This window comes from Dendrobium catenatum, unplaced genomic scaffold (assembly GCF_001605985.2).
Source record: "Dendrobium catenatum unplaced genomic scaffold, ASM160598v2 fragScaff_scaffold_1684, whole genome shotgun sequence".
NCBI lineage: Eukaryota > Viridiplantae > Streptophyta > Magnoliopsida > Asparagales > Orchidaceae > Dendrobium > Dendrobium catenatum.
The window spans coordinates 175,245-188,887 of NW_021320146.1; the positions used below are offsets into that span (position 1 = coordinate 175,245).

At 34.0% G+C, this 13,643-nt stretch overlaps 2 protein-coding genes across 2 annotated transcripts in view; both read right to left on the reverse strand.

The window, feature by feature from the left end:
• Positions 1 to 12,650, reverse strand: part of LOC110093012 (GPI mannosyltransferase 2-like) — a 17,142-nt gene extending 4,492 nt beyond the window's left edge. Inside the window, exons 1-5 of the mRNA XM_020817784.2 lie at positions 12,314 to 12,650; positions 12,114 to 12,219; positions 4,836 to 4,928; positions 4,555 to 4,750; positions 2,829 to 3,004 (exon numbers count right to left, since the gene is read on the reverse strand). Coding sequence (XP_020673443.1) covers positions 2,829 to 3,004; positions 4,555 to 4,750; positions 4,836 to 4,928; positions 12,114 to 12,219; positions 12,314 to 12,650 — 908 coding nt within the window. The remainder of the gene's footprint in view (positions 1 to 2,828; positions 3,005 to 4,554; positions 4,751 to 4,835; positions 4,929 to 12,113; positions 12,220 to 12,313) is intronic.
• The window catches only part of LOC110092468 (GPI mannosyltransferase 2-like), a 29,823-nt gene continuing 19,030 nt past the window's right edge, over positions 2,851 to 13,643 (reverse strand). Inside the window, exon 6 of the mRNA XM_020817064.2 lies at positions 2,851 to 3,004. The gene's annotated coding sequence lies outside the window, so the exon portion shown is untranslated. The remainder of the gene's footprint in view (positions 3,005 to 13,643) is intronic.

Sequence of the window (13,643 nt, forward strand, 5' to 3'; positions counted from 1 at the left end):
AAAGGTAGGGGTAGACCTAAAAAGACTTGGTTAGAAAATATTAGGAATGACCTTTCTTTATTAGATTTAAACGAGAATTTGGCTTTTAATAGGACACAATGGAGAAAAAGGATTCATGTAGCCGACCCCACGTAGTGGGATAAAGGCTTGATGTTGTTGTTGTTGTTGTTGTATCCATATTAACATTCTCATTTCTACTGCTGTCTACTTAGCTATCAATAAATTTTTTTATTGCCTAATACTAGAATCCATATAATATAATCAAGCTGATTGCATTTTTACAAAATTTATTATTAAGTCCCCATGATATTCTCTTATTGCATAATATTATTAAGGTACATCATTTTGACCACATTCTTAAATCTAGAAGTTATATCTTCATTTATTTCCCATTTATTTATATAACAAATCTAATGTATCTAAACATATCACATATAGAAATTACAATATTCTAAAAAAATATTGATAAATAATTATCGATATCAAACCATTAAAATTCCATATAGCATGTTAAGTTATTTAAACCCTCTATTTACTATAAATTTTTTCCAATGTCCTAATTCTCCAATTTTTTTAGTTGATGTCAGTAATTAGAACTCAGTCATCTAACAAAATATACACCAAAATACCTAATTTAGAGTAACCTTATTAAACATCTCCATAGCCAATATAAAATCAATGATCACTAAATATTGCTTATAATATGTCAATGCCCCATCATATAAATCTTTCAAGGTTCAACATGTGTTTTAAAAAAAAAAGGTTCATAATGATCTCTGAACTATTTATAAGGGGCAACTTCGGCTAAGATTATCTAATATGTCGAATTTAGGCATTTGACTCATCAAATCAGATACAAGATAGTCAATTTATTCCACAAATTTGATAAAAAAATAATCCAATAAAAAGACTATTTTGAATCATATTTAAGGATTCAAGGGACTATTTGAGAGATCATATTTGAAAAGTCAAGGAACTAAACTAGCATCATACAAATAGTCCTAGGATCATTTTGACTTTTTTCTCTATGTTTGACATACAAACACATTTCTATCTTAATACATACCAAATCAATAATCGTGGTGCTCAATTGTACTCTTTATGAAGATCAATCACTACCATAATGAAGATCCTTTATTTTATTATATATATATCAATTGTCTTAACGTCAAAAATGCTTTCATAATAAATCTTTCTAAGATGAAATCTGATTACTTACTTGAAATTAAGGTACCTTTTTTAAGTTTATATTCATTACTCTATTTCAGATCTTCATAGTATGACTTATAAATTTAACTCCTCTGCACTTAAGTAAAATTTTATGCATATCTTTTGTTCTTAACTATTGTTGCCAAATGTTTCTTTTCCAACCATTTTGCATCCTCATAATACTCAAAATTATAATAAAAACATATGTTAATCAAACCATTGCAATTCCCCCTTTAATTTCTCAAGTCCAACTATATACCTCATCCAGGACAAAAATTTAATCTTTTATGCATCTTCAGAACTAATTCCACTTCATTTTTGTATCAATCTTAAAATATATCTTATTATTATTTTATTAAACTCCATCAATTTAGTTCCTGTTTAAAATTTTTATTTAATGGTTTCTCAAAACAAGGTTTCTATATTTCTATTGTATCTTCATCTTTAACTAACATCCTATTATCCTTGAGCGAAGTCTATTGATCTCTCAGTTTTGCACTACATATCTCTTTCTTGTCTTCCTTGGTACCAACCTATTCAATAAATTATCAAAATATATAACTTTTGCTTTGCTCATCATCTTTCTAAACTTGTATCATTGTTTTTCTTGATCTGTTCTTAGAGTCTTTTAAAAAATCAACAACAATCGTGATTTAGCACTCGATTGTGAAGAGCCGCTCCTTATTGATAATTCACATGACAGCATAAGAAACAGACCTGGAAAAATGCATTTCTTCCTTGAACATGTAATCCAACTTCAGAAAACATGGATTGACCGAAATATTTAAGATCATACAACGGAGCCATCATTATACATGATTCTATATTAATATATTATAACTCTGATGATAGCACAGCGTAGCGACTTTTGGGAACAAGTTCCCAGATTTGGTTTCTCAAAAAATGCTAGAAATTTCAGGGTGTCAAAAAATGACCCGGCCTACCAATCCGGCTCAAAAAATCCGGGTTCAGGTTGATCTGTTTCAGAAGCACGTCTGATTCGAATCAATCATTTCAACTTGTTTATTAAATAAGACGGGTTTGGTCTGACTTGCCAACCTAATATTGACCCGAAATTACCAGTTTAATATTTTTTAATTCTTTTATTTATTAGTATAATCTTCTTATTTCATAAATTAATTTACAATCTATTATTTAAAAGCTATTTTTTTTAATTAAAGAGGGTTATCGGGTCAGGTTGAATTTTTTGAGCATTTATTAAACGGATTGGGTTTGGGTTGATCCGATTCGGGTCAACTTCAGGTCAAATCCGAAACCGACCCATTTTAACACCCCTAAGTAATTTGTTAACACTGTCAAGGTTTTTTGTTGCTTTTTGAGCAACAAAAATCCGAACAATCAAGCACCCGTTTAAATAAGGAAGCAAGACATCCAAAGCAATGAACTGCATTATCTTTTGGATGCCACCGTGAAGAAAAGTGCAAAAACAATTAGAAGTTATTGTAAAGAAAGTGTTACAGTTGTTTTGACTAACAGTGCAAATACCAAATATAATGTAAAAAACAATCTAAAACTCGAGTAATTACCAGTAATGAGTTTAAAAAAACGGAACAAATGCCAAATATAATGAAAAAACAATGTAAAACGTCAGTAAGTACCAGTAATGACTTTGAAGATAACCATACAAATTAGGTACTCTTGAGTTGCACCATGGTCTCAACCCATTCGAAGCACAAACACAGATATTGTAGTATCCATAAGCTTGGAAAGCAGCAAATGGAACAAACAGACAAATTGAGTAAGCGGCTCCACCAACAATAGCCTGCAGAGCAAACTTAACGACAAACATAGATGATTAGATACATAAATGATTAGATACATAAGAAGATAACCTATTGAAACTACTATTATGTTTATCGAATTTAACTTGTCCAAGTATCAGATAATTTAAAACATAGTACTCTTTGCAGGAGGAAATACAGTGCATTAAAAAAGAAGCTCTATAAAAGACATGAAAAAAACAGTTAGCTTAAACATTCCTTTAAATTAATTATAGTGGCTTTTTTTTACTTAAAAGTTATTTCTTACAATAGAAAATAATCCAACTCTCACAAATGATTCTCTCTTCTTCTTTGTTCGGGAACTATAATAATAGTGTGAGACTATACCAAGTTAATAGTGTGAGACTATACTAAGTTAAGTGTGGAAGAGATGAGGATGCTCAGGTGGATGAGTGGCTTTACCTTTAGAGATATGATACAAAATGAGCATATGCGTGAAAAGGTTGGAGTAGCTCCAGTAGATGATAAGATTAGAGAGAGTAGGCTTAGATGGTTTGGTCACATAAAACGGCGGCCTTCCGATGACCTGGTTAGGAGAGTAGAGGTAATATATTTGACTTATGTTAAGAAAGGAAGAGGCAGACCTAAAAGACTTGGTTAGAAAATATTAGAAATGACCTTTCTTTATTAGATTTAAACGAGAATTTGACTTTTAATATGACACAATGGAGGAAAATGATTCATGTAGCCGACCCCACTAGTGGGATAAAGGCTTGATGTTGTTGTTGTTGTTGTTGTTGTACTATACCAAATTACCAACAACAAACATTATAGCCAACTGCAACAACTATAGCAAACAATAAGCATTGTAGTGGCAACAAAAAGAATTAAAAAATAAGATAGAAGTCCCTTCATCAAGAAACTCAACAAATCCTCTAATTAGGATCTCTTGCCATCACATTGAAAGGATTATGCTAGATCATCCTTACTGTAAAAAAAAATTACAACCAATTCTAAAAATCTTCTAGACATCCAATTCTAGATCGTGCTCTAACTTGTTTTTTCATTTAATTGACGAAATTATCATTGTGCTTCAAAAACATTACCCTTGGCATCAAATGTAATCCTAATTACTTGCATTACAATAATGTAATATAAAATTACATAGTTAAAGCAAGCGTAACATTACATTTAGTGGTGGAATAAGAGGGCTAGCAATAACTCTTGCCTCCCTAGATATGAAAACCCTAAATAGTTATGTATAACACAAAAATTCTACCCTTGAAATCTCTTGCAATCATGTATGCGGCGCCCCTCTTTCCTTCTTAAAGTTTGGATAAACTCCTTTGTCTCCCCTCTTACTTTCTAATTCTACCAATGACTACAGTGCAATATGTCAATATATTACTCACTATTGTAAGCATTTTCATCTTGCTCATCATTTGTTGAATTATGCATCTAAAACTAACAGCACACTATCTTAAATGAGGATTTATGTTAATACTGTGCATTCGTATAAGGATGTCTTAATAAATGTTGCACTTAATTTCTATTTCCATATTCAATGGACGAAGATAGGAAGATGTTGGACCCACTAACTTACACTGATGCTATTTTTATTGGTGATGGCATCATAAGCTTGAAGCAATGCCTTGAAGCAAAAATAACCAGCATGAATGGCTCCATTTGATCTAGCTGTACCACACACACCAAGCAGGAGAAAGGCCACATAATTTGAACCAGAAAATAAGTAAAATAATCCACAAAGTGAAAATAGCGCATAAAGGCTCTCCGAATATCTGCCAACAACAAAATTGTTGTAAACTATCCATGCCAAATTTAAAGTTCAAATTGTTTGAAACTCTAAAAGTATAAAAACCTTACATTGATGAGTAGAATATAGAGGCAGGGTTGAAACAGAACAAAACAGAAGCTTGCAAGGAAGCTGCCGAGTCCTTTAATATTAAAAATGATAACCTGTAAAAGAAGAAGATATACCATTAAAAGAAGAGTTCTGAAATTCTGATCACGTTAAAAATAACAAACATAAGAAATAATAAGGCAGCATTACAGACTTCCATTTTAAAAACTATTTTTCGGTGGCAAATTACCAAATAATAATATATAAATGCACTCTACTGCCTAAACAAAAGTAATGCTATGCACTAACCATTCCTAAGAGATAAAGGTGGCTGAAAAGATCAAATGCTTGAATTAAAAGTTTCACCAAAATAAAACCGTTAATAACCGATAGTTGAAACTTAATAAGAATGATTTTGACGATGGTATTACAAGCTACTTAATAGTTCTCGTACGTTATAAGTGCCTTTTAGGTAAACCTGCTCAGACGAGAATATATGTCAAAATTGACCCCTAACCATATCAACCCTACTAACGAAAACCATTTAAACAAGAAAAGCTTCAGGACTAACCAGCAAGCTGATAGACCGGTCCTGTTAGGACCGGTTCACCATTATCCAGGGGCGGAACCGGCTTTAACTTTGAGGGGGGGCAAAAATACAGCACAAAAATAATTAAATATTAAAAAAAAAATATTATATATCTATATATTACGAAAAGTTTTTTAAAAAAATTAAGCAAGAAAAATTAAGAAAAAATGTGTAATTAAACTGTTATTAAAAGCATGAAAGAGAATATTAGAACTAAATGTGAAGAAATATATAGATATTTTAGGGCAAGTTAGGACAAAAGATGACAAAAGAATTTTTTAGGGGGGGCAAAAAAAAAAATTTGAGGGGCAAAAAAATTTTTTACTCTCTTATAATTTTTTTTTAAAAATTTTTACTCCTATAAAAAAAAAAATTTTTTTTTTGAGGGGGGGCAATTGCCCCCCCTAAGCTCTTCATAGTTCCGCCCCTGCCATTATCATAAGCGGAACAGGCATTTTCTGCCCCCTATGCCTGCCGCCCCATCCAAGTGGGGTCCACTAGCTTAATTAAGAGAAAATTAAGAGAGTTTTAGGAGGGAAAATTCAAATAGAAGGGGTTGTTTTGGGATTGTATGTTTAAGTGGGTTTTAGGGGCTAGGATGAGATTTTTATCCTGATTTTTGCTGTAGTTTGATGTTCCTGTTTCTTGTGAGGGCACTAGCGGCGTCTAGAGAGTGGGGAGAGCAAGATCTTCCTCTAAAAATGTGCTTAGAATATCAAAGGGAAAAACTACTAATAGTAAAAATAATTGGTGGTAAAATCAAAATGTGCAAGAAAAGATAAAAAATAAGAAGATTTGTCATAAAAATTGATTTAACTGTAAAAACTTTGATACTTTGGAAAGATAAAAAGAGGCTCGTAAGGAGTCTAAGAAAGCAATTTGCAGTGTAAAGATTTTAGCTTTTAATAATTTATATAATAAATTAGATACTAAGAAGGGCGAAAGATATATGTATAAGTTAGCTAAACAAAGAGATAATAGTAAAGATTTAGTTTCAGTGAAGTATATTAAGGATGAAGATAAAAAAATGTTAATACTAGAAAAAGATATTCAACAAAGGTGGATGAGATATTTTGCTAAACTTTTTAATAAAGATTATGAGAATGCGATTAACTTTAGTGACCTTAGCACCCTAAATGAAAATAAAGATTTTAGTTTTTATCAGCGTATTAGTAAAACCTAAGTTAAAGAGACTTTAAAGAAAATGAAGTGCGGAAAAGCTGTTGGACCTGATGATATTCAAAAAGAGGTGTGGAAATGCTTAGAAGATGGAGTTTCTTGGCTTACTAAACTTTTTAATATTATTTTAAAGACAAAAAAGATGTCAGATGAGTGGAGAATGAGATTTATTTTTTAAGAATAAAGGTGATGCACAAGATTGTGCAAATTAGAGGAATTAAGTTAATGTGTCATAACTTTAAAAATATGGAAGAGTTATGGAATATACGTTGTGACGTGACACTTAAATTTCTCAAAATCAATTTGGATTCATACCAAGTAGGTCTACTATGGAAGCTATACATTTTTTCTGAGGTTTGATGGAGAAGTATAGAGAGAATAAGGAGGATCTACATATGATTTTTATTGATTTAGAGAAAGCATATGATAAAGTTCCAAGAGAAGTGCTATGGAGCATTCTACATAAGAAATATGTTAATAATGCTAATATTCAAGTCCTTAAGGATATGTATGTAGGAGTTGTTATTTATTTTCAAGCACAAGGTGGTTTGACCAAGTATTTTCCTATTTTAGTTGGATTACATCAAGGATCAGTCTTAAGGTCATATCTTTTTTGCTTTAGTCATGGATGTTTTCACTAGACATTTGCAAGAGGTTGTACCCTGGTGTATGCTTTTTGATGATGATATTTTTCTTGTTGATAAGACTAGAGAGGGAGTTGAAGGTAAACTTGAATTATGGAGGTCAACCTTAGAGTCTAAAGACTTTCATTTGAGTAGACCTAAAACTGAATATATGGAAGTGGAAGGATTGTGACTTTGGGCGATCAAGTCATTAATAAGAGCACACATTTTAGATATCGTAGGTCTATTGTTCAGAGTGATGGTGAAATAGATGGGGATATTATTAGTGGAATTCAAATTGGATGGTTGAAGTGGAGGAACGCATCGGGCTTGTTATCTGATAGAAAAGTCCCGCTCAAACTTAAGGGAAAATTCTATAAGATGGTAGTGAGACATGTAATGCTTTATGGTGAAAAATGTTGTCCATTAAAAGAGAAGCATAATATTAAGTTAAGTGTCAAAGAGATGAGGTTGCTCAAGTGGATGAGTGGATTTACTCTTACTTAAAGATAAGATACAAAATGTGTATATACTGAAAAGGTTGGAGTAGCTCCAATAGAAGATAAGATTAGGGAGAGTCGCCTTTGATGGTTTGGTCACATAAAACTGTGGTATTCCAATGACCCGGTTAGGAAAGTAGATGTATTAGATTTAAGTTATGTTAAGAAAGGTAGAGGTATACCTAAAAAGACTTGGTTAGAAAATATTAGAAATGACCTTTCTTTATTAGATTTAGATGAGAATTTGATCCTTAATTATACACAATGGAGAAAAATGATTCATGTAGCCGACCCCACATAGTGGGATAAAAGCTTCTTGTTGTTGTTGTGATAGCACAACCAACCCATAATAATGTTGATGAAGTGCTCTGCAATGCTTAAAGATTGATAATGAAAAACAAAACATGTTTATTGCATGAGACAACATATATATAATCAAAAGTAAAAATAAAAAATAAAGGAGCTCTCAAGCATCCCTATTGATGAGACTCTAGGCAATTACATCATGGTAAGGTAGCTCATCCCTATGAGATATATATAATGCTCGAATATGAAAGATGCCAACATATATAAGTAAATCAAAGCATAAACTTGCTCCCATGAGATGTCAACTTTTGTTCACTAAGTGTTGAGGTTCCTACGACTACATCAAGCCCCATGCATATCATGTGAAGTACTATGAGAGCACCATGAGAGCAAAGAATAGTTCCAACTCCGTAAGAGCAGGCTCACTTATATAAAGCTTATCAATGCATAGATCCTAGACTAGTGGATATGACAAAGCTAAACAATCATGTGGCCAAAAATACCCTAAGCAATAAGTCCTTATTTATGCATTGGATCATATGAAGTAAGACTACATCATGCAACAGCTTTGCACCCGCTTTTGTCAAAGCTATGGTCTATGCTAAGCCCATCTTAATGATGTTGCAAAGACATGTTACTTGCTCTCCAAAAGCCTCCCTCCAAAGAAAATTGTGCATCCAGATTTCCCAAGGGAGGAAGCTCAAGTAAAGTTGATAATCTTGCCACATAATACAACTGGAAATGATGACTCAATGCCTCAGAAAAGACTAGAAGAAAGACCATTCATCCTCATGTATCTACTTTCATTGAAAACTACCAGAAAAACAATTATTTTTTAAAAGTGCAATATTCCTTACAAGACTAACTAAAAATTGACAATCCTACATCCTGCAAGGCTGCAAGCCTGCAACTCCTATGGCACAATGGACAACTCCTTCAGGCCAATCTAACAAGTCATGGTGGATTGTTCCTAGGACTAGAAAACATGATAAACCCATGAAGGTTACAACCCCTTTATTAGCCTAGGCATACCACAAATTTGGCCTCATTTGCAAATTTTTGACCCTAGGTCAAAAAGGTTTCCTTGATCGAGTTAATCCATGCTTTTCTCAAATTATTTAAGATAACCAACAAACCTAAAGATGAAAGAATCATTGGATAATGATCAATCTTATCATCATCCTCTCACCGTCTTCTTAAGAGGGAAAATATGAATATTAAAATCTCATAGCAAGTTTGACAAAAATTTTAAATGGAGAATTGTAATAATGTAAAATTTATTATGGAGCTTCACAGCTATTGTTAATCAATATTCTTTCCTGCGTCGAAATGGGTAATTAAAAATAGGAGTTTACACCCATTGGAAGCTTTGTATTAGGAACAAAAAAACTTCTGAAAAGGAGAATCTTTGAGTAGATCTGCATCTACCACTTAATTTGCCTACAAAAAATACCGATCAGATACACTCATAATCTTGGAGTCTATGATCTTCTCATAGCACATTAAAACATTACCATGCATTTGAAGATATGCTATTTCTATAAATCAAACTCAAGACCTCCAAGTCATAATGAAGGCAAGCCAACAACTTCATCCAAGTCTGCATTATCCTTGCAAAAGAACACTAAACCATTGGATTTTTCAATCACATCTTTCCAAAACTTGCATAGAAAATTTCTAGGCTATAAATACTATTTTCTCCAAACCATTGCAGTTATTCCTAAAGCAGAAAAACTCCACCTACATTTTGTAGATAATTTACATTCTAGGCTAATAACGGCATTCTAAATACAAAGAAAATGGAACAGCAACTCCATATCTCCACTTAGCAAAACTGCTCTCCACTGCTCAAACGTGAAACTGTCACAATTATATAACTGAACAACTGATCTCCAATACTCACATTTAGCATATATATACCATGTATTGTGTAAATAAGACACAAAGTGGAATGTAGATGAGTTTCACTCAAATATATTCCTTCACCATTTTTCTCTGTTTGTAACTGAGTTATGCAGAAGCACTGAACCGAGAATCTCTTCATGGTATCAGGGCACTGATTGCCTAATAACAACTGTACAATGGATCAATCTTCCACTTCTCTGGTCACTGCATCACCATCCCCACTCAATGATTTTCTCATTCCCTCCTCTCTCCGATATCAAGACAACAATACCTACTCAACTTCATAATGAAAACTATCAAATATGGAGGTCAAAAATTCTCAAATTAGTTCGAGCAAATAGTCTCATTGGCTTTCTTGATGGGTTGACTGTTATGTCGCCCTCTATGGTCATTGATTTCAATGGTCAGTCCATTTATAATCCTACCTTGGGTCAATGTAATCTCATCGATAAGAACTTAGCGGCTTCCATATGTTCCACAATCACACCTACCATCCTTCCATATGCAATCAATCTTGAATCATCATGAGATATATGGATCACCATTGAACGTCAACTGCAATCTACCAACCGTTCTCAAGTCATTCAACTAAAAAACGAACTTCACAATATTAAGATGAAGAATCTATCAATGCTTCAGTACCTTACTGAAATCAAGACATTGGTAGATAACATTGCAGCAGCCGATTCTATAGTGGACAACAAAGACATTATTATCTACATCCTAAACGGTCTACCATCATCGTATCAGCCTTTAAAACCTCTATCTACACTCAACATAATTTGATAAGCCTTGAGAACTTATATTCTCTTATTCTGAGTGAAGAGATTAATATTCTTGTTGAATTGGCCAAAAACCCTGCAATCCAGCATTAACTGATTCTCATTCAACACTACACATCCAAGGGTCGCTCCTCCAGATATCGTGGACGCGTCGGTCAACATTTCGCAAACCGTCCACCAATTGCTCCTTTAGTACCTCGTCAAGGCCGCTCCATACCCATCATTTGCCAAATACATGGGCAATGTGGGCATATGGCTCTACAATGCTAACATCGACTGAATGCCAACTATACTCCATCACAACCCTATTTTCAGCTTCTCAAACGCCTACTACGCTACATCAAAGGAACACTAAATTATGGCCTTCCCATCTTACATGGCCCTCTTATTCTCACCTCCTCTGAATTTGACTGGGCTAGTAATATTAGCACTTGCAAATCCACCACAGGGTATTGTGCCTATCTTGGCTACACCTTAATCTCTTGGAGTGTCAAGAAACAACCCATTGTTGCTCGCTCCACCGAAGTTGAATACAAAGCACTTGCCACAAAAGCTACTGCGATTATATGGCTACACCGGTTACTAAACGACTTCGGTATTCCTACAATCCATCCCACTAATTACACTGTGATATTATATTAGCTCTTGCATGCTCTTGCATTAGCAACCAATCCCATCTTCCATGCTAGAACTAAGCACATTGAAGTTGACTATCATTTCATAAGAGAGAACATACAATCTAAAGAAATTCTAGTGGTTCATATTAGCTCAAAAGACCAACCAGCATATATATTCACCAAAGCTCTTCCAACAAAACAATTTCAACATGTCATAACCAAGCTGACTATTCAGACTTCACCATCAGCTTGAGGGGCGGTAATAACGGTATTCCAACTACAAAGTAAATGGAGCAGCAACTCAATATCTCCACTTAGCAAAACTACTCTCCACTACTCAAGCGTGAAACTATCACAATTCTATAACTGAATAACTGTTCTCCACTACTCACATATAGCATATATTTATATCATGTATTGTCTAAAGAAGACTCAAGGTGAAATGTAGATGAATTTCAATCAAATATATTCCTTCACCATTTTTCTCTGTTTGTAATTGAGTTATGCAGAAGCCTGCACCAATAATCTCTTTACAGTCAATGAAAGCGCATAAGTTTAGCTTACAAAAAGGAATACATTTGGCAACCCCGGTCCTCAAAAGGTTCGCCATTTTGATTGCTTTAGAGTGAAATGATCTTTTTTTCTTTATAGATGTGTTTCAACCTTAAAGCACTTTTAAACACTATCGCTCGCTAAATTAAACCAACAAGAGCCTTGTCCAACAAAATTCATTAGGATCAACTACAAAATATGATTCAAGCAAAGGATCCATTACAATAATTGCACGAGTCTTAGCTTACTTGTAGAAATAAATGGCAGCAAGAACAAACGCAATGTTGTTCAGCACATAACCCGACAGCGCCAGCACAGCTCTGTATCCAATCACAGGGATCAAAGGAGCAAAAACTGCAAAAGATCCGTACAACTATCAAAAAAATTAAAAATAATAACTTGATTCCACAAAACAAAATGAGAGTAAAGAACAGAACTATCCCCTCACCGGATCGCGAAAGCAAGGAAATAGACAGGGGGAGGAGTGGAAGAAAAGCATAGGTTTGCTCGTACTCATAACCGCACTCGGCGATCCTGACAAAGTAGACACTGTCCCATACAACGCTTCCCTCGATCGCCGCCCCAGCCCGCGGCCATAAGACTCGATCAGCTTCCTTCAAATGAGATAGATCGTCGGCCGTCGAAGACGAAGAGAGGCAGCTAGGGTTAAGTTGAGCTGAAGAATCATAGGGCGGGTAGAGAAATCTCCATGTGACGATTAGAGATATCAGGAGAAACCGCGAAAATATGGCGAGTCTAAGGACGAGACGTTCGGACTTCTGCATCGCACGGCTTGAACAAGAGCGAGAAATGAAGGGGCTGTTTGGATGCAAGATTTAAGGGCTGTCTGCCAACAGGATTTGAACGCCCTGAATCTCACGGCCGAATAAATCCTCCGTTTCCCACTTTTTTCAGTAAATCCCGGATTTACCAAGATTTACGGACCGTAGGGGGTGTTTGGTATCGGATTTATTTCGAGTTTTTAGTAGGATTTACGGTAAATCCAGCCAAACGCTAAAAAAGTAGCGGTAAATCCGGCAAATCCGTAAATCCCGGATTTGCGACCGCTAAATCCCGGTAAATCCTAATCCCGCTAGAAGTCGGATTTACGGGATTTGGCCGAAGAAGCGTGCGAAAGGGAGAAAGTTACCTTCACAGCGAGCGAGCTACCGTCGTTGCTTCAGATCAAAATGTTGTAACGTCCGAAAAAAGTTACCTCGCTCGCAGCCGAGCTTCTTGCTCCGATCTCCACCAAGCCGCTCGATCCGACTCTAGCAGACGCTCCCCTACCCGACGCCAAACTTTGCCCTGCTCCTGTTTTCCGATTCCCCACCAACCAAAGCTCCAGACCCGAACTTCATCTCAGCCATCCCCTTTGCCGATCTAGAGATCCTACACTCTTCCTCATTTATTTCACTAAGCTGCTAGTAATAAGGTTATTAATACAACATTATTTACTATTATTCTTAATGTTGTTATTATTTATCTTAGTATTGTCATTAAGATTATTATTATTTAATGATATTATTATTAGTTTTGTTATTAACCATTAGTTATTATAATATTATATTATCATTATTATTATTGTTAGGTATAATAACAATGCTAATGCTAATTTTAATAATAATAATGATTATTATTATTATTATTATTATTATTATTATTATTATTATTATTATTATTATTATTATTATTATTATTATTATTATTATTATTATTATTATTATTATTATTATTATTATTATTATTATTATTATTATTATTATTATTATTATTAT